General features: G+C 42.4%; 1 protein-coding gene across 3 annotated transcripts in view; it reads left to right on the forward strand.

Annotated features, from left to right (window-relative positions):
• EVA1C (eva-1 homolog C) overlaps nucleotides 1-25880 on the forward strand; it is a 40121-nt gene extending 14241 nt beyond the window's left edge. For all 3 annotated transcript variants that reach the window (XM_074814219.1, XM_074814221.1, XM_074814220.1), the window contains exons 2-8: nucleotides 1080-1276; nucleotides 4710-4833; nucleotides 7965-8117; nucleotides 18579-18722; nucleotides 23100-23171; nucleotides 23933-24022; nucleotides 25348-25880. In XM_074814219.1, the coding sequence (XP_074670320.1) occupies nucleotides 1080-1276; nucleotides 4710-4833; nucleotides 7965-8117; nucleotides 18579-18722; nucleotides 23100-23171; nucleotides 23933-24022; nucleotides 25348-25739 (1172 nt within the window). In that variant the 3' untranslated portion in view covers nucleotides 25740-25880. The remainder of the gene's footprint in view (nucleotides 1-1079; nucleotides 1277-4709; nucleotides 4834-7964; nucleotides 8118-18578; nucleotides 18723-23099; nucleotides 23172-23932; nucleotides 24023-25347) is intronic.
• Nucleotides 25881-26956: the final 1076 nt, after the last annotated feature.

Genomic DNA, 26956 nt, shown 5'->3' on the forward strand with positions numbered 1-26956 from the left:
GGATATTGCTTTATTTATGGACTGGTATTTTGTATCTTGTATCTCTTCTGTCCCTTACGCTTCTTCTTCCCCTTCACCCACAAACCTTTTCTGCTTAAAGATCGATTTCAATCACGTGTGACAGAGTGGTAGAGATATCAAAGCTTCATAAGTATAGGTGAGGAAAGTCTTTGAATTAAGTTACCCCTAGTAGTTTCTTATCGCAATGGCTAATTTGTAATTGTCAAAGGTAGTAGCCTGCATGTTTCCATTAAAGAACTCTGCAGAACAGAGAGAAGGGCAGTAGGAGATTAAATTTATAAATATTTGTGGTGATAACAGAAATCTTGACTAAAGAGACAATACACAATGAAATACAAATCAGCAAAACAATTATTAGCTCTGCTGCTCATGGACTTACTTATTGGAAGATGCAAGCGGATGGTACAGGTGGACAGCTGCATACAGATCCTACCTCTCCCTCTCCTGGTAACACTGACAAACTCTCTAGCAAATACAAAATTCTATGTATATTACTTCTGGGTTTCCGTCCAGCACCTATGGTGTCCAGTACTGATGGACCACCTTTCCTCTGCTATCCTAGCATCTGATTCAGTGATACAGAATCACTTTTGTTATAACTTGTGTGAAACACAACTGCCTAGGAGCCCAGAAGTGCAAAGCATCAGTTTAAGACCAGGTGTAAGGAATACCTTAGCCAGCTGGAATGCAAGAGTCTAGCTGACAAAATCAAGTAATAGCCCTTCTGACTTCTGCAAACACGCCCAGGGATTGTTAGCAACCATGACTGGCAAGGGCCCGAGCCCATTTATTGCCTGTGAAATGACATCTCCAGCGTAGTGCTGCTGCTGGAGTGCTGGTAGGGCTCTGACTCACTGCCACGCGACCTCTTGTTTTCCAGACCTGAGTGTTACGAGCATGTAAAGGTTGACCCATTCACAGAACCATGTGGTGTGGCAGCGGGCCATACGTATAACCTTGACTACAATGCCCTTTCCAGAGACTGATTGTGGTTTTCTTATTATCTAACGAGCTTGTCATTTCCTATACTAGTTGTAACAGAGCTGAATATTTTCTAGGTTACCTAACCAAACTTCTGCAAAATCATACTGCCTATGCCTGCGATGGGGAACATTTGAGTCTGCACTGTCCTCGGCATTCAACAATAAGTGTTCAGTCAGCATTTTACGGGCAAGACTACCACATGTGTAGTACTCAGGAGCCTGAAACCAGGATGACAGAACCCATAAACTGTGTGGCACCCACCTCTTTGCAGGTATCGCACGTTGTAAAGGTTCTTAATGCACAAAATGTTTTTGACGGTTTCCATGTGGTGAACTGTGGTGTGTGAAAATGGCAAGTGTTCACAAAGTTGAATGAAATGACATTGTGTCTATGTCAGTTTACCATCAGAAGTATTACAACTGAAAGGATTTGTCTGGCCAGCAGGATATTACCATAGGATTGTGAAAGCTTTGTAGCTTGCCTTCTATTTTGATGAGCCTTGCTTTGGAAACCCCAGTTCCCTAAAATAATCAATTCCCTTCTAATAAAGGGCTGGTCATGACTGAGCAGACCAGTCTTAATCCATCACACAGGCCCTCCTCGTCCTCAGTAGAGGATACAAACATTGGGCAGAACTGGGTTACAAATCCACTGAGTAACATGGCATTCTGGTTGGTGTTTGGCTTCCATGCCTATTTTCACTCACTGAAAAGGCATTGTGACAGCTAAACAGCAGATCTTAAAAACTTCTGTAGATAGCTGCATTTCCGTGAATGCATGATTAATAGTAATGCACGAGTAATATCCTATGGTTTGCTTGCTGTGCCCGCTTAAGTGTAACGTAAAATGATTTATGCTTCATAATTTACTTTTTGCTGTGGAGTCTTTTGTAACAAGGCTTAGAAAGTCTGACTTACAGTGCTATCGAAGGCTTGTTTCATCATAGTGAAAATGCCCAGTGTTAGGCCAAATTCAGTAAATCATTGCAAAAATGAGTAGTCAATGGAATCTGAACACATTCTGTCGGTGAAGCTATTGTTAAGTGCTCTATAGAAGCTTTGATGAAGCTTGCAACATTTGTGCTTGCAGCTGACACATTGCTTCTTGACAACAGGTCTGTTCCCACCACTACTGAGTTGAAGAGTTCTACAGAGTGGTTTGGCAGTAATATCCTCTCTCCAGAAGCAATATTAGGGCAGTTTCATAAGTGTGGCTTGCCCATGCTGTACTGCAACTTCTAAAGACATTCCAGACATGACCTATGGGCCATGTGAAAGTACATCTCTCCACCAAAAAACAGTAGGCCAGATGCATCCTTGATGACATTTTACTGACTACAGTGAAGTAACACCAATGATTATTTTAGGCTTGTGAGTGCCTTTGTGAGGTCGCCATGGACAGTTTTTTTCCCTTGAATATAATAAACACAGCATGGGATAACTGTTGTATAAACTATCATCATCATTCAGGCACTGTCACTGATCAAAGGCATGAAGGCATTTTGACGAGGCCATGAACGTGAGAGATACGAATGCTCTGCATCTTGGGGAGTTCCGGTTCTGTCAAGGAGAAGAGACACATCCTGTAAACTGATTTCTTAGAAAAGAGCACCAGTGATCTCATTCCTCCTGCCCTTCCCTTTGGAACTGCATCTGCAGTCTGCATAATAGGGCGTGATGCTACCCTGCAGCCGGGAGGAAACATAACAGGCATTTTTTACAGTGACCTCCTATTAAAAGGATCACTGCAGAGTTAGATCTGTCCCAAGATATTAACAGCCCTGTGTTATCTCATTACCAGTATCATTGTTTGCTTTTGTGGTTGTGTGATTTTGCACAGCAACATGATAGAAAATGCGACTGCTGTTTGCATTAAGTAGGAGAAAATACAAACAGATGCACAGGCGATAATTTAGCTCAGGTGCAAACAGAAGGTGACTCAGTAGGAGGGGACAGCTATCTCCACTTACTAAAAATGTAACTCTATTTCACCGGCCTGTTCCAGAACCATCCTAATTAAGGAGGAGTTATTTGTTTGACTTGCAACTCTGTAAAAGAAGAATTGACTGGCTGATCAAATTAAGTCTGCTGTGCTTTTCCTTCCCTTTTAAACTCTTTAGAGTGCACTTAATGCTCAGAAAGCGTTGGATGCAAGTCCTCTTCTACCAATGGGAATAAAACAGCAAGAGTGTTACAGGATCACTGCAATGTGTTGCCAATGTGTATCATTTCTGCTTGGGAGGGATGGCTTCCAGGGATGACAGGAGAGATTCAGCCCCTGCCAACTCTCTCAGCCTGGAAACAAGAGTGCAGCTTATGCTATCACAGTGGCAAATTTGTGATTTGGCCTCTTGGTATGACTGAGACCCCTTCTGATGAGAAACAAGGCAAAAGTTCCCATAGATCTTATGGGGGTACCGAAAAGCATCAGAGAATGGTATCTTAATTACTCCTGTTAAGAGTGGGGTGACCCAGAAACAACACCCTCCTTATCACAGCCTGGTGTGATTTTAAACATTAAGAATCACAGCCACAACAACATAGACTATCCAAAAATAGCATATAGAAAGCCCTCTCTAAACTGGGCCTTGAAGGTGAATAAGAATTTCATATGTACACTGCTGCATTTAAACTGGGGGTTTTTTAGGTGCTTTGGCTTGTGACTGTGTTGAAAACTGGTCTCAGGCTCATCTTGGGCAATGTCTTCACATTTTCTATAGCTACAGCTCCAAAACTGCTGATGAAGTGGGAGCTCTAATGTGAGCACTAGGACTTACTCAGTCCTTTTGCTGAACTTGGAGAGGGCTCATGTGCCCCTTAGCATTTAACACTACTGACCTTTTTATTGTCTTCCTCTGTTGCCACTCCAAGTGAAGCAGCACAGTAAGAACCATGGTATATTGCTGGACCAAAAAATCTGGGGTAGATACGGCCTTAGAACAGCATTTAGAAAAAAAAAAAAAGACAAGCAGACTTAGGATAGACAGGCACATCTGAGCTATCCGATCAAACTAATTCTGAAATTTGTTCAAGTGGCAAGTCAAGTAAATACCTGATAACGTGTGTAACTGCAAGCAAGAAGTGCCCCTTAAGCAGGAGGTCCTACATATGGCTTAAAGCTAGAGTTGTGATTAAGTGTCACTAAGCACACCAAGTCATTAGTTAGAACTCTTTCAAGTGAAGATATTACAGAGCATGATCAGGTAAACTTAAGTAGGTCAAGGTGAAATTGTTAAAAAGACATCTTTTTGAATTACCATGCTTCACCTGGACATTGCACTCCTATAAATGCTATCAGGAGTGTGTGAGTGCCTCAGACATGTCAGTGGAGAGACTGGGGGCTGAATGTGTTCCCACTTGCTCAGGGCTCTGCATGGAGTCCCAAGCACCACTGAGGCTGTGGTGGCACACAGCAAGATCTGGCTGACCTTCTGGGGGCAGAGGGAAAAGTGACAAACAACAGCAAATTGGTAACATCCTAAATTGCCATGGACATCGCTATTCCCATATACCTGGCCATGATCTAAAGTCCAGTAGAGATGTGGCCTAAATCCAGTGATACAGATGTTTCTTACATGTTTATAGCCAGAAAGTTATGAAGGAATGATTTCTCTCCTGTATAGAATGAAGTACAACTAAGTGTTCTCATTGCTATATAGCTTCATACCTTGTTTTCAAGCTTATCCTTTTTGCCTGTTGTTCTAGAAAGTACTGGATGAATGCCAAAACCTGAGATCCTGCCAGCTCCTTGTCAATAGTCGGGTTTTTGGACCTGATCTGTGTCCAGGGACCACTAAATTCCTCCTTGTCTCCTTTAAATGCAAACCTAGTAAGTAATCCACATCAGGCAAATGTGGTTTTGTGTGTATTTTGTTGTTTGTTTTGGTTAAAATGCCACTGCACAAGGCTTTGCGTAAATCCATGTGAAGTTTTGAGACTCTTAGATTAATAGCAAGTTGTTTTTTTCTACTTTACCTTAGCTCTCCATTGTATTTGCAACTTCAGTGTGCTTGCTGCCAATTTAATGACCAGTGTAGTTTGGCAGAGTCAGATGTCAGCAGACTAGAAAAGAAAAATGATTTGGAAATTATTTTTAAAGAGATGGCAATGAAAATGTCATATTAGAATGATAGAGCTGAACAGCAAAAACAGATGCTTGGGCTAAGGATCCAAATGACGAAGAAGATATTATATAAGGAATATGCAAAAAATGTTTAAGGAGGTAGGACCAAAGCTTTCAAAGGTTCTCTGTTGCTACCTCCCATTTATAGAATAATGGCTGGAGGATACACATGCATGGCTAACTTTATTACAGAATTTCATTATAGAATAACCTGTATTCTGTGCAAGTAATTGACATTGATATGTAAACGGACAAATTCTGCCTCAAAGAGAATTCACTTTGTAAATGTGAAAAAAGTGTAAGAAAGATTAAGGCAATCATCATGAGGTTTCATTTATTGGTGGTTTTAAATTGTTTTTCTTGTTGCTATTGTATATAAGAACAAGCCCCAGTAGCCTGGGGGCTCAGCTTTTTTTGGCAGCTAATCCCCAGTGTGGCTGAAATGGGTCCCAAAGAAAATAGTTGAATGATGATTTATGGGTAGGTTCACCAGCCAACTCAGAAATACCATCCCAAAACCAAAGGAGAAAGCACAATAGGGATTTTCTTTAATCAGAGCATTAAGATAGATATCATTGGTGGAATAGGAGCAGCAGTGGCAAGCAAACTGAAGGCCCAATTTATGCAGAGTATTGAAGTCAGAGCAGAGATACGGGAATGAAGTAGGCAGATGTTACTGTTGGCAAAGCACTGACACAAGAACTCCCAGCAAGATTTACTGGGCTGATCATTAGGGGGAGAAAAAATGTCTGAAATTTAAAATTTTAATAATCTGGTTTATTATCTTAGGAGTTTTTTTTACATATTACAATTAATGCATTATTAATAGTAGATGAACTTGAATATCATATCATTGTCTGTGTCATTAGAAATTCTTTCTATTAATCAAAAGTGGATTGTGATCCTGTTTGTTACTTTTATGAGCTGCTTAATATTTTTCCCACTGGAAGTGAGCTACTTTGAATCTATAATATTCTCAGTGATCTGAGTTTTACAAAAGCTGGTCAAACTAACAGCAAGTGCTGCCTTCAGAATTGAGGAATAGTCCAGTACCAGTACAAATTACATGATTTCATGTGACAGGAAATTTGTATTTGTAGGTAAGATACCAATATTGTTAGGCTTGGCTGTGGAAAACATCCTTACTCAGGAAATCACTTGAGTGTAACTTCAAGTATGTTTTACAGTCTCCTTGCCTTCAAGTGGGCACTTAAGCAATTGCCTGAATCCCTTAGTTTTTAATCTGTTTAGAAATATTGTTGAAATATTGTTGCTGTGTCTCTGCAGAGGTCTCTGTTTTGTTCTTACCCTTGTCTTACACCACTTGGGGGGTTGTTTCTGTTGTCTGTACTTCCTCTCCAGCAACCACGAGCACAGCCATACAGACACAGTGCCCAGCTTTAGGCTGATCAGCCCTTGGGTCAGAGCCTCTGTTTTCTTGGCATGGTCCTCATGGTTGCACGTTATGGCAGGTGCTTCTGCAGAAGTAACAGTCTGCAGCAGGTCAACTGTTTTCTAAAACCACTCTTTTTAGACCTAAACTTGTGACTGCTGATGAACTCGAATGGAAAAAACTGGACTATTACCAAGAACATTAACCCATTTTTTTATCTGTTCTATTGAAAAACTCTTTTTGAGAATGGCCAGTGTTAGGTTAATGGTTAATGGTTGGAATAGATGATCTTCAGGGTCTTTTCCAACCTAGATGATTCTGTGATTCTGTGAAATGAAATAATAATGTTTTCTGTATTGAATAGATAGGAGTTTTTTCTCTCTCCAGTTCCCCTAGCACCAACACCCACACTCCACTCACAGGGATACCACTCAGTAACAATAAGGTTTCCCTTTTCTCCTGCTCAGCTCAGGAACCTCCTTTTCCTGTTTTCACATTTTTGAAGGACAAAAAAATGGAGCAGAATAAACTCTTCTCCCTGGTCTTATCTGCAGTAAAAAGGTTTGCCACATACCTAGACCAGGAAGGCCTGAGTGGTAAAATGCTGCAAGCAGAACGGCTGCTTAGGCCAGCAAGATGGCCTTGGCCAGATGGCAGATGTTAACCAGTTCCCTAGGAGGGATAAACCAGGCTGTCTGGAAGACGATCTCACTGGCTTCCCCACCTCTGTGCTGAGCGTGCTGCCAGTGTGCTTGTGCCAGCTGAGAAAGGGAGGGGGTGTATTTTTCTCAGGCTCCTGATTCACATCGCTTTGTCAGTAAAACTTTCAAATGAGCCCGTGCTGGATAGTCACGCCCAGGGAAACCCACTGACCTTGGTGGAGCTGTGCAAATACAGCCAAGAGCACTGTCTGGCTCCGGATACTTAGCCCGTCCCCATGCCTTTGTGCCTCCCATTCTTCAGCGCTCGCTCAGTGCTGTACACAGTGGCACTGGTTGATGCCAGCCATCCCTGTGATTGATGAGTGGTCAGAGGCTCTCAGCACTCAGGCGGGCATCTGAAGTAGGCGTAGAATGCAACATTGTCCCAGGGAGAGACAAAAGGAAAGGACAAGGCTTCTCCTACTGAGTAGCAGTGGAAAGCAAGCCAGGAAATCATACAGGAAGGAGGGAGGCTGTTCCACGGGGAGAGGAGATTGGCAAAAATTAACTTTTTAATTCCTTTCAAAAAGGAGCCAGAGGCTTTAGGTAGTCATATGGGAACAATTCAGTTGGAGGAAACACTCCACTTTGCTATTGGCTTTATCTCTGGTTGTAATAGTGCCACATATCACTTGCAACAGAACTTGCAGAAAAGCTGTTTTCTGTCATGCTGCTATTTGCTATTAACAGTCCAGCTGAGTAATTGCCTCATGCTACCATGTTGTTATTTGCTTCTATTTTAGCTGAATACAAAACCAAATCAGCATGTGAAAACCAGGAACTGAAACTCCACTGTCAGGAGTCCAAGTTCCTTATCATCTACTCTGCCACCTATGGCAGATGGGCACACGAGGAGAACGTCTGCTCGACAGAAGTGGAGCATGTCCCCCGCTTTGGTATGTTTTTACACTGTTGATAGACCTTCTCCAGGCAGGTGCACAGAGAAGTGGGGGAAGGAGATGGGGAGAAAACTTCAGGTGCAAGAGCAATGGCATTTTGAAAATGCCAGTGATTGAAATATAAGAGATTATTTCTGAAACTCAAACGAATTGCCCAGTATGAGGGAGAAATACAGAGTAGGAAATGCAGCAAAGTAATAAACTTTCATATAGTTAATCAGTCCTTAGTATGACTAACATTAAAAACTCTAGTTCTCTTGGCTGTCTTGAACTTAGGTGACGTATACTAAATATCAGCTGTTTGCCTCTCTTCTTTCTCCAACTTCTGACAATGATTAGGCAACCCGAGTGTCATGACACCTTGTCTTACTGTTCTTCTTCCTACCTTCTTCTCTGATCTCTGTTTCTGCCAGCTCTTCCTTGCCTTAAATGCAGACTGTAAGGATAGGGTTCATAGGTCAGGGTCCATTGCTTTAGGTGCTGTTGTATGACCAGACTTCAAGACTGGTGGTATACTAGAAAATGAAATGTGCCTAGGACTTCTCTCTGGCACCAAGTCCAGCAGGCAGGAACGTCCTATGTATGTAGTACTAAACTCTTACCCTCCAGAGCAGGATGACTGCATGCAAACTGCTTCTTGGGGCCGCTCCCTGGCCTGCGCTAGCTCCTCAGATGTGATGGGGAGTTGTTGAGAGGATGCTGTTGGCCTGGGCCAGATGGGTGCAGGGCCAAATGCCTGGCACTGTGCTGCAGTGCCAGAAACATTCCCTCTCACTACTGGTTTACTGGTACAGGTGCACCCCAATACATATATATATTAATATATAATGTCACTAAACTAGTAATTTATATATAAACAATATATTATTGTTGCTATAATATTAATATTCCTTTGGTCAGATTGTGAACACTTACAGGCACAGATCGTTCCCTTCCGAATAGGTTAAAGAACCCAAAATATCATAAGCAGTGTATGGTCTGCATTGATAACCAGTCATTGACTTCACTGTATAGTCTCAGCTGGTGTATGATTAATGACTTATGACTCACTTTTTATCACTAAATATTTAAATTTATAGTATCATGTGGTTGTGACGGTCCTTGATGCTTGTATGAATAATATGTTCAAGTGGCTGACACAGAACGTATGAAGGTAAATTTTCATGCCACAGAGCAGGCCAGCACAAGATAGGTGTGCTGTTCAAATCCCTCAATACCACACAGGCAAGGATTTATATGACTGATGCCAGCCCTCTGAAAAGGCTGAACTTTACTGCTAAGAAACATGCTACAAGTAAAATCTATAAGAAGCATCTCTGAAGGTCAAGAAGAGATCAGTAATTAGTCTTAAAAGCCATTTGTCTGCAAGACAATGTTTCTATTTAGTTATATAGATATTATTAAAAATGTATTGGCTGAAAATTGTAATCCATTCTTAGACAAGAATCTATTTAAAATTACCAGGTGTGTGTTTCACACTGTCTGTCTTGTGTGGTCCTTCACACAGACTTTACCTTTGCTACCTTCTGTGGAAGAAACATTTTAGCAGGTTTCTGACAAGCCCATACATCCTTCATGATGGTGGCGTTAGTGTATGACACAAGGCAGAGCAGAGATAGCTCAGCTGATCAAGAAAGATTGCCGTCATACTTGCTTCTTGCATTTCATTCACCTCCAGAAATCACTCACTCGCCTCTAATGTCAGCACTTACAGTTCACAGATCAGAATACTGCAAACCCTTCTTACTGGGTAAAGTTTCCCAGTATAAATAGAGAAAGAATTTGTAACAGGACAAACTCTCTGCTGTGGCCCCCTGCATACGAGCACCTCTTGAGCAGCACACTGGCTGTTGCTGGTTTTGTGTTCTATAACGCAACCTAAAACTGTGATAATAGGAGAGCATATAAAACCTAAGACAAACACAAGGTAGATCTGTAGAAGGTAGATCATTGTATACATTTCCCATTACTTAATGAAAGTGCTTGGCCTCTTCCTGCATGGTACCACTAACCCTCTGCGATGAGTATAATTTTCAAAAGCGCCTATGTGGCTTGGGAGTACACATTCAGTTATCACAAAAGACTTAGCACTTAGGAGACAAATCCAATTGATTCCAGATCTATCTATCTCAAGATTAAATCTTATTTATGTGGTTATTTAAGCATATACAGATGTGAGTGAGTACATGATTAGACTTTTTAAATATCTGTGTACCTTTCGGGGAAAGCAATGGTAATTTGGATGTCAATGCAAATTTAATGATTTGAGACAATTTAAAAAATTTACTTCAGCTGCTCTTCATTCCTGAATCACAGTCCATGTACTTGTATATGTTTACACCAAAAGCTAAATCTGCTCCAACATACGTCCATTGTTGTTTCTACCCACGTTTGTGCATCTCAGCCTAAAGGCAGTGCTTGAGCCTTTCCATTTCTTTCACTTCATCGCAGGAAAACTGTGAAGTGGGTTTTTTTAGTACTATGCAGAAGAGAAGTCATCTGTAGGTCCTAACGGCAAGCATAGGAAGTCTCTGTGAAGCTCAAGAGTTTTGCATCTATCCATACTTGATATGGTCCTGCTAGGAGTACTGGGTATTGAATTAATTAGATACTTCTCTAGATTTTGGTGACCTCATGTTATGTGTAATATAACTGATAAGCAGTTAATGACAAATATCATCTTTGGACTGAGACAGATGTATTCTGAACTATTGCTTTTCCGTGAACAGTCTATCAAATCAGCTGAGAGATTTTTGAAGCTTTGCTTCAAAGGGAACACAGAAAAACATAAAATTTCTTTAGTATAAAGGCTCTTCTCCATATAGGAAATAGAGTATATAAATCCATCTCTGGTATTGATGATACCTGTGTGGCCTCGGAGCACTTGTAGGATCCTGAGCCTCAGCTCAACATTTAGCATGACTTCCTTTTGGAACTAGTTTTCTGAGCCAGTTTAGTAATGTAAATTAGGTGCCATTTTCAATATAGAGGAGAAAGAAGAGCAATGGCATCATGGTGTCATTCCTGCTAGATAAAGCGTTTATAGTAGAGTTGTCCTCTGGTCTGGTTAAGTCTTGCTTACCCTAGACAATGGAACAAGACAAAGCCAAGTAAAAAACCCACACAGGATGGGTTAAGGGAGACATAGATTCAGGTCCTTGTTCTGATTCAGATAAAGAGAAAATCTGAATCTGGGTAAAGATTTAAACTAGTGTGAGTACAAGAAACTCTCTAACGTGTACTGCAGCTGATAAGACAGCACTACTTCAGTCCTAGGACTGATGCCTAATTATATGTGTAACTTGCACCGTCCATTTCAAAATGTCTCTTGCTTTTGTTAAAAATGACCAGAAACAAAAAGCTGTGCTTAGAACAACTCATCTTGCTTGATGCAGTTTGGGGAGAGGAAGGATTTGTCAAAGAATGTGAAATTTCCATATAAGATCACTATAAAACATTCTTCCTTTTTTAAATAACTTTCACCATCAAACTGAAATAGGGTATTTTTACATGTCTCTGGTCTTGCTCTCCAACTTGTCATCAAGACCATTCATTCTTATGAGTGGTCACCGTTGCCCACTTCAAAGAACAGTGAGTAAAATCTTGTCTCCTGGCATTTTAGGATATTTTACCTTCAGGAAAGTTTCTTCTGCAAAGTAAGCTCCTACCATAAGTAACAGAGTTCATTGCAGCAGAAGGAATTATTTCCATTATAAGATCTCTGGATCATTGCAGAAAAATAAAAAACTCCAAGCAGTGTCCTGCTTCTGCAGCTGTTCAAATAACTGGCACTGTTAAGACTGTACAGACTTTACAGGAAGTAACTTCCCTGTTTTACTAAGATTATCAAAAATTTCACAGGAAAACAAAAACTTTTTTGGGTGCAGTTTTGTAGCAGATGTTTCTGCTTAGAGGAATCTATTGTGTCTAGCACCAAAGCATGAAACCATTGCAGTTAATTTCTGTGTGAGTTGTTGCCCTTTGTGACATATTATCTCTTTTATATTTGTACTAACATGTGGGTGAAGAAAGAGAAAATGTATTGGCCAAAAGAAGTTAAAGAGTTGTGCCAGAACAGGTTACCATAGAGAGAGAGTACAAGGAAGATTCAGGTCAACAAACACTTCTCAAACTGTAAATTACTCTTGTTAATACAAGAAAGTACTTGAAAGAAGGCTTGGTAGTGGGTCGCCTCTAGCTGCAGCTTGCAGGCTAGAACGCTAAAACGTCCTTCCCAGAAATTTCACCTGGATGTGCATTGGCTGGTCAGATGTGCATTCCCTTGAGCACTAATGACCATCTGAGCCCTGAGTTACGTGTCTTCATTGCTGGAAGGTAGGGTCCAGCACAGCCCTCTCTTTTACCTGTTTCCCACTTTTGGGAGGTTGAGAGGGGAGGTGGAGAATTCAGGTACTGTCATCACAGCTTGCACCATGGCATGACATACCCTGGAGCTGGGTTTTGTCCTAATCCCCTCTTCCCAGTGAAATGGCATTCAGCTATGCAGAAGGGGTGTTAGCGGGGCAAGAAAGAGAGATTTCCAAAATCCTGTAGGTTCCTTCCAGCCCAATAAGGCATCATGATTTTGTTATATAACAGTATTTTATGATACTGTGATTCCTTCCCCCCCCCCCCTTTTTTTTTTTTGTATCAGTATTGCGTACAATTCAAAAGGCCTACATCTCTTAATCACTAACAGGGATTGAAAAGCTTTTGGTTTCTTTCTCTTACTAAGACGTGTCCTCCTAGTGTGAGCCAGTCCCTTGTATATGTCTGTTGAGAGCAGATGTAAATGAAGTAAAGGTACAAATGGGTATAGGCAGATCTGGAAATGCTTACACACTGAAGTTACTAGGTTCATGCTAGCTATAGACTTCTAGGTGCCATAAAACACAAACCATGTAAGTTGACCAAAAGCTAGGAAATACTGGATACTGAAGTACAGACACTTCAAGGAGCACTTAGTCAATTAACAGAAACACTGAGCCCAGTCCTCTGCTGGGGGAAGAAGCAAAAGCCTGTAGCTCAGAGCTGCTACAGAGAAGGTGACCAAGTCACAGAATCACAGAATCACAGTCCTTTTTTGACTGCAAGTATCACTGGTTCAAGGCCTGGGTTTCCTTTCCATTCCTGAGCATCATGTGCGTGGCTAACTAAGGGACTGATTTCAAACACAAGCCCTGTGGGCAGTCATGCAAGTGGCAGGCTCCTGAATGGAAGAAACCTGAGACTGCAGAGCAGTTATTTTAGTAACCAACCATAGGACCTCTTACAGGAACACCGTGAAAGAGCAAATGTGCTCCAGCTCTGAAGGCAGAGGGATGGTGTGAGCGGGGTAGATGCAGAGGCACTGTTCTGTAGCAGGACCAGGGCTCAGGGACATGGGCTAGGTTCACATCTCCCTTTGCAGCTTCTGCCACTAGTGCCTTGCCACTTTAGGTGTGGGAGACAACAGTCAACTGAATTTTATGGATGCAAAAGTAAGGATAAAATTGTTCAATTTTGCTTCCATCACAAAAATTCTTAAGTCTGTGTGCAGACATCAGATATGAAAAGTTCCTTGTCCGTGTCAGCCTGAGCAAACTGGGAAGCTTAGTAGGTGTTTTGGACCCCAGAAGGTGCCAGTAGGGACCCTTGACCCCAACAAATCTTGTCAAGACAAAGCTCCCCAAAAAGAAAAGTTGTTCAAAGCAGTGGCAGAATGAGAAGAGATTGTTTGAAGGGAAGAAGAGAGCAGCCACCGTTTCTAGAGTCCAGTTAACTTTCTGCTGAGATGAAAAGGGAAGGTCACATTTGACTGAGCAGCTGTTTGAAGTTGCTTGAAGCATGCTCAGACGCACATCACTTCATCCATTAATGTTTTTACTAGCAATTCAGGGATTTTCTTGTGTGTAGTTTTTTCTGACTTAGATTTTTGAACTGTTTGGAAAAGTATACTTGGCACTCAAGTCTAAAACAAGCTAAGGAACTCCTGCCTGTGTACATGCTGACCCAAATGGTGCAAGACAAAGCAACAAGCATTTGAGCAGAGGGAGTCTGGTCCCTGCTGTTGTCAGTGAGCATGGAGCTCCACTTGTCTCTTGTCCTCGGTGTTCATGCTGGCAGATGGATCTCCCATTCTGTGCATATGCACGTGCAAGAAGGAGAGAAGGACCATGGGGCGGGGGTTGTGTGAAATAGTTACAGACTGAATTCTGAACTTCAGAGCCGCTTGTAAATAAAACCAAGCAATGGGCTAATCTCATGCAGGCTTACAAGGGCCTCACAACAGCCACTGCAGTGAGAGGGAGAGAGAGGGAGCAGCTTTTCAGAAAGCCTTGGTGTTGTATTCACTTCTAAGGAATGGCCTATGCTGGCAGAAAGTAGTATTTTTAGCATATCATACTGCCTTGTTTACTGACAATACTTGGACCTGGAATAGAAAGGTACCAGCAACACTTTTCATAAGTGCTGCCGATCATATTGTGTGCTTTTGCTAGAATCAGTGGTTCAAATGGCCCTTTTCTGATGCATAGGCAGGACCCTGTGTGCCATGCTCTTGCATAAATTACCATATTATTATGGTAACTTTCTTTAGGAGTCTGCAGCCTTAGCTTTCTCCAAACTCCATAGTTTCCCCTTGTCAATTCTTATCCCCAGAGCTGATATTTGGGCTCCACAAAGCACAAGCCATCCCGATTTGGTAGTGTGAAATCTTTGCTTTCAGTTGATTTTAAAAGCAAGCTCCTTATTCTTTTGCGGGTAGGCACAGCCCAGAAAGCATAAAACAGCATAAGCCAACAGTTTGGGATGAAAGCAAGAGGCAGCTGGGCTCCAGTATTGGAGTGACAAATTGTGTAGGGGTTTCTTTTTTGAGTGCCCTTGGTCCTTCACCAGCACGTTACGTCATGCTGATCTACATTTGATACACATCTCCTACCCACCATGTCTTGAGGCTCACCCTGTGCATAGTGATGTGGGAGAAAACAACAATTAGTAACGTTTGGAGAGGGTGTGACAGGACGCTGTTGCCAGAGCTTGGCACAAGATACTCAGGCCAGCTCTAGCTGCTCCATCACCTGCAGGTCTTGTGTGGCAGGGTGGAAAGAAAGGGAGGGAAGGCTCCTTCTGTCTGAGTTGAGAGAAGCTTTAAGAAACCAGAAGACAAATTGCTTCTCATTAAAGCCTGCATGATTTATGGCATGTCATTTGCATGCCAAAACTTTCCTAAACAAAGCTAATTAGGGAGCTGAAAGCTTGTCCTCCAGAAACAAGGCTTTCTACTCTTAACTGTTAAATAGCTGCAGTCAGATTTGATAGTTTATTACTGCATTAAGAACCTCTTCTTGACACCCGTATCTCTATGCCATCCATATAAGTGTCTGTTTCAAAAGATCCACCAACAGTCTTGATATGTAGCACGCAACTATGGGAGAAAGGCATGAAGAATGGAGTGTTTTCCCAGCCGCACATCACTGCCTTTTCTGCCACTGTTGGTGGATGCCACCAGCCTTCTAGCACACTGGGAATGTGCCTTTCAAGAGGCAGTTTATTTTAAACATATGGTACAATTTAGAAAGCCCCATAAACATATGTGTAGCTCAAGTATTACTTAGATATTCAGAAAGAAGACACATTGCATATTTATGTTCATCTACTGATTGGTGATTTCTTCGGGACCATTCAGTGGGACCATTCACTCATTTACTCAAAATGCAGCACTGATGGAATTCTCTCCACATTCAGACACTGCAATAAGGTGTTTGACCAAAAGGAAGATGAGTTATTCCTAGCATGAGCTCTGCGTTGCTGCAGCTGGATTGCTATTAGACCCCAAGCAAGTTTGGTTGAAACTAGCTTGGACATCCCTTCAGCACACACTGATTCCTCTGACTTCGGTGCAGATACACTTCTGTGATGTCTTCTCATGGAAGATTGTACAGACAAAGCTGCAGACATTGAAAAAGTGGCCTTCAGAACCAAGTATACAGAATTCCTCCAAGCTGAACTCATTGCTCAGCTGGCATCGTAGCTGCCAGGAGAGCTGATGGGGAGATAGCAAGGATCCACATAAACCAGAGAGAAAAAAAGTGAACATTTTTTGACTGAATCACTAAAAGCCAAAATGTTGTTAGACCACAGGAAGCTGTTAGGAGTTTTTTTGTTGTAAGTCTTTCCAGTTAACATCTGTGGTGTCCTGCAAAGGCAAGCCAGCCTTGGTTTTCATTTAGTCACCTGTGACACCAGGCGAGCCTTAGGAAATTCTCAAAAAACTGGCCTGCCAAGAGCCCACAGGCATGTGATGACTGGCTCCTCAGGCAGAGGAGCCAAATCCAACATGAATATAGATGATAAGGAACTATTAACTCCCACAGAAACATGAGCAAACATCTACCAAAGGCAAAATGAAACATGTACTCTCTGTATCACTGAATTTGTAGAAAACCATCAGCACAACGGCCTCCTGTTTTTTAAGACACTGTGAGTAGCTTCCAGGGCAGGAAATTTTGTAGAAAACATAATTCAATTTGCCAGATTGCTGTTGTGTTCCCAATCATTCATTTATGAATCATCTGATAATTCTTCCTGATATTCTTCAGTTGTTTCTGTACTTGCCAAAATAAGCTACTTGGCTGCCTGAAATGTCCACCCAAATATATCCTTACTCATCTAAAATCGCCAGGGAGGGAAACTAAAATGGTTCAGTTACTTAATCAGAACCACCCAATGTTTTAGGTCAGCCTTCCCTGCCTGTCCAGCAGCCTCCCAGGACACATGGGCATTAGGATTTTAGGTCTCTGAAAAGACAAAGGAAGAGTTGCTCTTCCAGAAATCCATATCCAAAGGTAACCTGCAAGCCCTTTGCCAAACAAACAGAGCAGCTCAGTATCTCCCAATGGCTCTGCTCAAGTACATGACTTATCTAGTGCTTGTGTCAGGGGATTAACTCTTAAAATCACAAACCTGTCCCATTTTCATATATTAAATGTCAGTCTTCTTTGTTAAGAACTCCAGTCTAAAACCTCTTATTTTCAAACAAGACTGGGGAACCTTTGGAATGTCTTTGCAAACACTGTTTCTCCTTCCTCTAAATAGGCACAAATGAGCTTCAGCAGCTGGAAGGTGACAAGGTGCTGTCCTTATCTGAGTTTTATTATAGGAAGAAGGACTGTTTTAATGCCCAGAGAAATATGTTTTCAGACCTCTAGAGTGTCCCTGCCTCAGAAGACTAGAGTGAGAAATAGCTATCATCCACAGAAAGTCATAAAACACTGCTGACTGGAAGCAGACAGCTTCAGAAAACTATTACTTACTCCAGACTTGTAATTTATGCATACTTTCTGTTTAGAAAATGAAACTAAGAGGAATTTTTGCTTTGTGGCTTGGAGTTTAGCACATATGGATTCCGGGAGTTTAATCACATCTAGAGACATTTTTTTCTTTTTTGAAAGCAGATTTTTTAAAGTTTGTCTGACATACACATTTTCCCACTCAAATAATTTCTGCATCAGTGCAAAATCTTGCTAATCAAGTTTTATTCTTTTATAAACTGTGGTAGAAGGTGTACATCTTGAATAAAGAAATCCCAACTGCGAGTGTAGATTTTAGCAAGGCAGGTTTTCACACACAGTGCATGTTTCTTGCTCTGAACCTTGGGAGAAGTTCAGCAATCTGGACTCTTCATCTGCACAAAGTCAGGGGTAGTTTAGGCTGCTTTGAAAATGATGTGAGTTACCTCATGTAATTAGGGCATGAAGGCAGTGCAGTGTAGATGCGTTGAGGTTGCTATAGGCATGCAAATTTGGCTTGTTGTGGCAGCCTTACTAGAACAGCCTGGAATTTGGTATGGGAGGAAGAAGCCAAATGTTCCCCTGGTTAAATATTGAGCCCATTTTGACCTCTTTGCCATGGCAGAATGGCTCCTGCCAGCGACGGGCATAATAAATCAAAAGCTACCTTTAATACACCAAAGTTCACTGTAGCCCTAACTGTTGCGACACACAAGAATTGATCTCACCTGACTTGAACTGAAATTAGGCATCCAGTGAAACCATCTCAATAACCCAGGGACCAAGAGAAAGACTTGCAAACAGAATTGCATCTCCCTTTATTTGCACACTCATCTTGAGATGGAATAGATGGAGAGCTATTTGGATGTGCTTATTTTTTCTAAGTCACCATGAAGGGAACATAGAGGCCTTGTACTGGGCACCTTGTTTGGAGCTTGACATAAATCTTAGTGCAACCTTAGTGTGCACCTGGAAGTCAGCATGAGGTAGTTAGCTTGCTGCGAGTTCACATTTTCATTGCAGCTGACTTCCTTGCATTGACAGATCTTAGTATTTAATTCTGAAATCCTGCTTAGGCAAACATATGCCTGAAATAAATAGCAGATTTATATCTCTAGTTGTGCATGTAGCAGCTATCATTTCTGCTAACACCAGTGTTGTATATTTATTGTATGTATTTTTCTTTCAGATTGTTTGTCTTACACAGCGCTAGAAGTTTTATCAAAAAGATGTTATGGGAAACAGAGATGCAAAATCGTTGTCACTAGCCGGGATTTTGGAAGTCCGTGCCTCCCTGGAGTGACAAAATACCTTAATGTCAGCTATGCATGTGGTAAGAGCAAATGCATGATCATTTTAAAGCCCTCATTCTGCTTGCAAAGCAAAACAATGCCAAATGGTGCACACACGGAGACACACACACACAAACACATGTACACAGTGGCTTCCTAAGTCTCCCCTTCCTTTTAACATAGGAAATTTGTGACACAGACATACAAGAACAACGAAAATAGGTGAACAATCCCATGGACAGAGCTGCACCTAATGTAAACTCGGGCATTAAGGGTTTTCTTCCTATAAAAGTGCAATTGACAGTAAAACATAAAGTATGTGTTTTAATATTTTGAGAAATACTGTCAAAATAAGATTCTGTTCTACAGAATTCACCCACAACAGAGGAAAAATAACGTGGCATTGCCTGCCATCAGTGCAGGTAAAACAGTCCAGCATAATTGAAGCAGTGTGTACAAGCCCAGTCTTGAAATCTGATTCACATGAGCACACCTACAGCCTTCAACCTTGCAGAGGGATTTCCTTTCTCATGGGCAAAGTCTCACTAATAGTAAAGGTTTGAGGTTATATATCCCTTGCAGGACTGAAGCCTACTTCAGCTCGTTCCTCAAAGAGGGAACAGTTTTCCATATTCTTTACCATAGACTAATATATTTACATCAGGGGAAAGCAGAATTCCCTACAATTTTATTTTTTTTTCTCAAAACCAAAGGCTGTGGGACAGCAAAGTGTAATATCAATAAAGGTGAGAGAGAAGTGATTGCAGAACTTCAGTGTAGTGCCTTGTTTTTGGTATTGCACATTTTTAGGAATGATTGCACATTTCTTATACCTGGAACAGATTTCCTCAGGCTCTGCTTTCTGCTGCTGGCTAGCTGTGGGGTGGAAGTGTGAGGGTCAGGGGTGATTGTCTCTCACACTCCTCTGCTTCAGCCAGAAGATGCGTAAAAGCTTTTTCACCAAGTTACCGCTCTGCTTACTGTGCACCGCTTGGAAAGCTGCCAGCCCTGCTCCTTTCTGGCTCTTTCTGGTCTGTAGGGAGGCACAGCAGTAGCTCCACGGGGACATATCATAGAGTCCTTTCGCTGCATCTCTAGTGAGTAGTGGGCAAAGGGCACAGGTTATCTGAGACGTGCTTTTGGGAACAGCAGCGTAGGATTGATTACCAGATCACCGTGTACCTGAAGATCAGAGGAAAATGAGTCCTGGCTGCTTCCTTACTGCCATGAGAGATTTTCTTTTACAGTCTCCCTCTGAGTTAATTGTCAGGTGAGAGGCATTGCAGTAATTCAGCTTTATATTTGTGAAGAGAGCTGGAGATCTGCCTTTGCACTAATACATTGTATTATTGTGCATTTGCCTTCATGCTGTAGTAACTTTATGAATGAGTTAATGAGATTCTCTTTAATTAGAGTAAGGATAATTATAACAGACTGTTCTTTCTTGCACATCTGTGTACTAGAAAACCAGTGTATGTTTGATTGCAGTGATGTTATGCGTTCTGTTATTTAGTGAAGTGGTTTTGCAAAAACACGTGGGTAATAAACAGTGTTCTTGTGTGTTGCTGGCACATTTTGAAGACTTTTTCTTCTGCCAAATCCTACTGAGCTGTGCGATCTGAAGCATTAGCCAATGATTTGCAGGTCTAATTATTTTACAGATCATCTAGTGAACATGGGAAGAGTTTGGGCATATTCCAGAATGACATTTTACATTCTTTCCCCTCACTAGAAGATCCCTGCTAATCCGATGCTTCCCAAGATAAGGTAAATAGGCCTCCCTCTGAAGTGACAGGAGCACAACAGAGCAGACCACATTCTCTGAGGGCTATGCCACACTTGGAAGTATATCCATCATGGTCAGGAATGTGAAAGAAATTATACTCCCCACCTCAGTGGCCAGCAACCATTTAGGTGTGTCTGGCTGCATTTTTATTTTTGCAGTTAATTCCTGCAAGTGAAAACTTAGCAGCAGCCAGGAGGTGCTAGTTTCTCACAGTCTCAATGCCCCTGATGACCTGCTCAGTATCATCTCATGTCTGCATGAGGTGACATCTCCTGGCTCTTGCTGGGGCTGGACTCCAGGAGCCTCCCACAGCTCCTGATGCCCTCCGCTGTATCTGCACTCCCTGGATGCCATTCAAAGTCTGTCTGTGGGCTGCCTTTGGCAGCTTGTGGTAGGTGACTGACTCCTACCCTATTTGACAAAGTAGTGCTGGCACAAGCTGTAGTATAGATGTGATTATCTTGATAAAAATTCCTTGTGCTAGTACCAGTTATTCTGTTCAGCGACCTGACGTAGCCTATCGTAGTTAAAGTCCTCATGTCTGAAATGAATCCATGACGGAAATTAACAATGGAAGCAGTCAGGAGCTTTTTTTGTCCATCCCATTTTGAATTAAGCACCCTTCTACAACAGATATCTGAATGGCATATTAAATAGCTGTTCAAACCCAATAGGAAGCCATGGGCTGTAGCAAGCAAAGTCCTGTAGCAAGCAAAGCCCTGGGAAGTTCCCCCTGGGAGGGGAGCAGGAGGAATATCAGCACAGGTGAAGGAGCCCCTGCCTGGGCACCAGGCCATGCGACAGGAGCTTCAGGTCACACAAAGGCGCTGGGGACGGTGCGTCCTCCCAGGACGTTGTTCATAACACGTGCACATTGTTCATAACAGCCAGGCCTGCAAATTCGGAGTGCAGTCTGAAAACAAACCAACCTGCTCACTGTCTGCCTCATGCACCAACAAAAATATTCTGCCACAGGAAAGCTGTTAAGAATTACAATGAGGTACAAGCCAAAATAGAAATGAGCTAATTCTCCCCTATCTCTCTTGGCCTCCTATTGCAAACAGGAGCTAAGAGTCCCCCAAAAATTCCTTCATCAGGAAAAACAGCTATGACTTTGAGCCCACACACAAACGAAAGTTCTGCTCAGAAAGAAGTGCTATTTTTAGTTGTTTTTCAAATGAAAACTATGCTAAGCCGCAAACCTCAGTCTCCTCTGTTCCGTTTAACTTTCCTTAACACTATTGGCAAATGTTTCTATGTGGGAGAGAGGTGAGCTTCATACCTGAAATTTCTTCTTGTTTTTCCCCTTTCACATCAGTCTGAAAATCAATCAATCTGCCTTCACATAGTACAGGGAACAAGTGCCAAGATCTGGGTATCTGAAGGGCCCATTCACAGAATATGTGAACTCTCAATGTCTGCATGATGCACCTGCTTTTAGCTCTTTTAATTATTTTAAGAAGAGTGTGAAAACTTATCAAGGGAAAAAAATAATGAAATGAGAAGGATGCAGCGCACTCCCACCCAGCACATTTCTTCCCATCCTGTGACCTTCCTTCTCAGTGGCCATTCGTCTCAGAGGCTTTGCAGGGGACGTCACACAAGACTTTAAACATTTCTCTGGGAATTACAGTGAACTATCCTCATCCAAAAACAGTATCTAGATGCAGTTTAACATCTGACTAAATTCAGGATAAATTCAGTTTATCCTTAATTTATAGGCTAATTTTGTCTCCTGTCCACTGGTTGGCACACCCCTTGGGGGGTGGAAGACAAGGGGGCAGAAAACAAGGGGGTAGGTCCCCAGCACTGATGTTCCTCGAGCTCCACACAGGCAGGTGTGTGAATCCAGTCACAGGTCCAGAGCTGCCCTTACTAGTCCCTAGCAAGAAGTTGCAGCGTTGTGTCTCCCCTTCGGTGTTTTGCTCATCTTAAGGTGAAAATTATTGGCTCTCTACCTGTGTGTCCCATCACTCAGGCTCACTTTGCCTGACGCACTTGCCCTTGTCACCCTTCCCCGCCCACCTCACCTTCCTTTCAGTCTTCTTCCCAGTTACTTTATTGCCTTTCCCACCTCCTTTTCCTCCCTGCCAGTGCTAACCCTGTGAGCAGCATTCTCTTTGCCACTGTCCCATGCCAGAGCATCCCAGTGGTGTGCCTGGTCGGTGGGTGGTGATGGAGGGAGGAGGATGTGTCGCTGGGCACAGCCCTTCTGGGCTGTTTGCCAGCCATCAGGGTTAGAGTAGAACTATGTTAGTAAAAGTCAAGGCAGCACAGCAGGCAGCGGCAGCAGCCCTGACTGGGGCTGGCACAGGGGGATAAGCAGCACAGCTCTGCCTGGGGCTGCACCACAGACCACCTCTGCAAACACTCCCAGCCTTCGGGCATGAGGGAGCATCTTGGGGCCACTGAGGAAGCTCAGGCTGGCTGCAGCGCCGGGGCCAGGCTTGCACACACTGGCAGGGCTGGCACTTGCCCACGCTGCCTCTGGGCACAGCCACCCGCTACGATCCCTTTGCTACCACCGTCAGAAACCCAGTTAATAAACCCAGGGTTAGCAATGGGACTGGTAATTAACTGAGGATCTGGTTCCTAAAACTAACAGTACACAATTTGTCTTTCTTCTTTTCAGTTCCTAAATTCATCCTCATGGCTGTCAACCCCCCGGTCACCGATAGTAAGTCTTCTGTCAAACAGAACGATGGTATGTACCATCAAAAAAAATACGGTTTTCTGCTCTCTCTTGTCTTTGATTGGAATAGGATGTTTTCCCACTGCAGAGCTTGGTCTGAGGGAGGTGGGATGAGGTAGCCGAAACCCTGCTGAGGCAGCTGCTCCTCCCCTCAGAGGGCAGCCTGATGGGCTGGGAGCAGGATGGGACCCGTGAGCACGGTCCTGCTCTCACAGCAACACTGCGAAAGGAGTGACCTGTCCAAACGCACAACCAGCTGCTGTCTTCTGACTTTGGTTGAACCGTGGGAAAAGTAGAAGTGAAACTGCAGTTGTTTCAGGGTGAAGAGTCTTTTAAGAGTTATGCCAACACCTGCTCTTCTTAAAGGCAACAAAATTAATGATGTGGTTAAAGTGTATTTGCTGCCATTAATAACGGGAGTGTACTGCAAGGACTGGGCTGGGAAGTTCATTTGAGAGCTGTGAAGCTTAATGAAGTAAAATTATTTCAGAAACCTTAACAGGAATAGGCAAGGGGTAATAGATTCTTTTAAATAAATTTGCTGTTTTCTAGATAGTCAGTATTTTCAATACTTTATTTATACTTTATTTCAATATTTATTTTCTTTATCAACCGTTGTTTGGTTTAATGTTCTGCAAGGTCCCTATGGCACAGCACTGGCCTGCCTGTGTTTTAGGTGGACTTGTTAGCTTAAAAGTTCTTGGGTGAATATCAGTTTAGTAGCTTCATCATCTATGATATGATTGAATTTGCTTTGCCTCCTCGTGTCACAGGTGTTGACCTTGATCCAAAGGAATCAAGACTTCCAAAGAAAGAGGGAATTATTGTTAGCAGCTCCTTGGCTACATTTGCATACATCAGAGGTAGGAGAATGAAGCTGAGATTGTTTGGTTCATTAGATCATGGCATTTTGGGAAAAGGGAAGATCACCTCAGAACGTCACAACTGGTAATCCCTTGTTTATAGTAACAATATTATTACAATGTAATCACAGTCTTGTGGATGAGACAATCACAGCATAATTGTTATTTATAGAATATTTTCCATCTTGAAGGATCCAAACACTTTTAGAGACTGCAGCCAAGATATTTTTTAATGAATATTTTCAATGGGGACTGTTGGTTGTTAAGTATTTTTGAAAACCTAGTCCTGATCTGGGAGCAGCACTGGAGACATCTATTTCTGGAAATGTTGGTTTGCATACATATAAGGATCATCAAGGAGCAGTAAAAAAAAAAAAAAAACCAAAACAAAAAAAACCCAGCCCAAATCCAGCTGTCTCTGGTATGGGACATGGCAGGTTTTGTGACTTAGTATCACTAAGGCAAATTTTGTTTAGGCAAATAAATCACCAGATCTCGAACACCACGGAAGTCACAAATTTTGGAAGTGAGCAAAGACTGATGCTGAGAAGTGATTCTGGAGCTAAGATTGCTGCTCTTCTAGAAGACACCAAGAACCACGCAACTGTCGAGCATCATCCCACAGCAGTTGCAAGGGCTTCCCCCGCCAGCACAAAGGGTGGCCGCAGCCTGCCGTCACCGGAGACAGACTGTCCCTGCCAGCAGCACCCGGCTGCCCCCAGCAGCTCTCCCCAAAACCGCCAGGCCCCACTGCCCTTGAGACCTCCTTGCAACACCCTGAGCAGCCAGGGTTGGCTTTTACAACCCACTGAGAAAGGCTGTTTCCACATCTGTCTCACTTGTTGCTATACTGAGAAGTGATCTCAGACTATGTCAAGGAAGAAAAATGTTCCTTACCCAGCCTGGCCTGGAGATGCTGCCATGGCTCTGTGGAGCCCAGAGTTGCTCTTCCCATGCCCCCTCTTCATGAGGGTAAGGCCCATTTTGGCAGGATGGCTGGAAAAAAAAAATAAAGGCATGCTTCTGGTAGCTGGTTGAGAGTGCTAGTAAGTTGCTAATAAAAAGATGGGATAATGTTTTTTTTATAATGTTACTAAGAGGCTGGGATTTTTGCACAGTAATTTGAAGAGGCAGAGACAACAGCATTCAGACTGCAAGTGCAGGGTGGTTTCAGTGACAGAAAAAGCCTCCCCCCACTCCCCCAAGCACACTGCACTCTTATGGCTACATAATGCAGGGCACTTTGGAAATGGCAGCTGACTTTTTTTGTAGGTAGGCTTTGGCAGAGTTTGTAAAGTGTTTAAGCACTGGCTTTCTGATTTCAGATCACCCTGAAAGAGCTGCTCTCCTGTTTGTGTCCAGTGTTTGCGTGGGATTAATCTTCACGCTGTGTGCTTTGGTGATCTGCGTGCCGTGCTCGAATGACCTCCAGAAATTGCACAGAAAGAAGGAGCAGTTGGTGCCAGAAAGTGACAGAGCGTACGAGAACAGTGAAAATGAGGAGGAGGAGGAGGAGGATTCCTCTGATTCAGACATCCAGGATGAGAGAGTGGGACTTTACAGACCTTCTTACCCAGGTTATAATTCAACAGAGGCAGCAGAACTGGCCGAAAGGATAGAGCGCAGGGAGCAGATCATACAAGAAATTTGGATGAACAGTGGTTTGGATATGACACCTCCTAGAAATATGAATACATTTTATATTAATGAACAATAAATGGCTTATTTTGGATGACACCCTACCCTTTTTTTTAAAAAAAGAAATGTACCTTCTGTGAAGGAACATTTGTATCAATGCATATAATTATTTGTAAAGTAAGAAGAAATATATGCAATAAAAGGAGAGTTTCAAACCCTTGACTGTCTGTAAATGATTCTGTGAAAAACATCTACAAGCTTTCATAGTTTTAAGTTATGTTATGGATGACTTTTCACTGTAATTTGGGATGAACTGCCATATGCAGGTTAAGGAATATTAAAAAAGAAATATTTAAGCAGCATAATATGGAGAAACACCTTCTTCATTAGGGTATGGCACTTGTAACCAGTTGGTGTGTTGCAGCTTGCAAATCACATAAGAACGTGCTCTAGTGATGAGAAATATGAGTATTATTAATAACATGAGCAGGACAAAGCAAACACAGGTTCTTGAAGCTTTCCTGCTGTTTTCTTAACCCAACTTTTCCCTAATAAATCCCATTGCTCTGGTAACAGTGATCCTGACTACAAGGGGGTTAAATTCTGCTCACTTGAGTCCGGTTGAGGCAGTTACTTAGGAAAAGAGAAGGGTCCCTCTCTGGGCTGGGAGGTCTGGAAACTAATTTGCCCAGCATTTCAGTGAAAATTTTCATGGTTTGAGAATTAGTTTCCTTAGCAGCAGTCCTCTTGATTGTAATGCAACAGCACCTGAAGTCAGGCACACTTCGGTGTAGAGAGATTTCACAGTACTTCTCCAAGTCTACCCCTTCTTTTTTAAAGCACATAGCCACCAGATAAGGCCAGCCCCAGGAAGACAAGCACTGCTGAAGCATGGACATAAGGGCAAAAATCAATCTGCATTCGAGACCTTCAGTGGCCTGTTGTTAAGGAAAAGGTCACCATCCAACCATCAGAAGATGCCTGTCCAAGATGTAATTCTACCATTACCCATGCTGGCAAATTTTGTGAAGTGCAAGCTTGAAACTGGCTGCTTTTATAAAAGACTCTTGAAGTTGACACATACTAAGAACACTTACTTCCTAAGTGAAATGCTGTGTTGATTTTTCTGATATTAAATCATCGTTTAGAGCCAGCACTTGATTGAAGGTTATATTCTCAGAATTTTTTTGTAAGTTTGCAATCTTCACTTGAAAATTCAGACTAGTCAGATTTGGTTTCAGTCAGACAGAAAATTAAATCAGAAATGTATCTAAGTTGAAAACACAACCTTCCTGT

Source organism: Strix aluco, chromosome 2 (assembly GCF_031877795.1).
Source record: "Strix aluco isolate bStrAlu1 chromosome 2, bStrAlu1.hap1, whole genome shotgun sequence".
In the NCBI taxonomy this organism is placed as follows: Eukaryota; Metazoa; Chordata; class Aves; order Strigiformes; family Strigidae; genus Strix; species Strix aluco.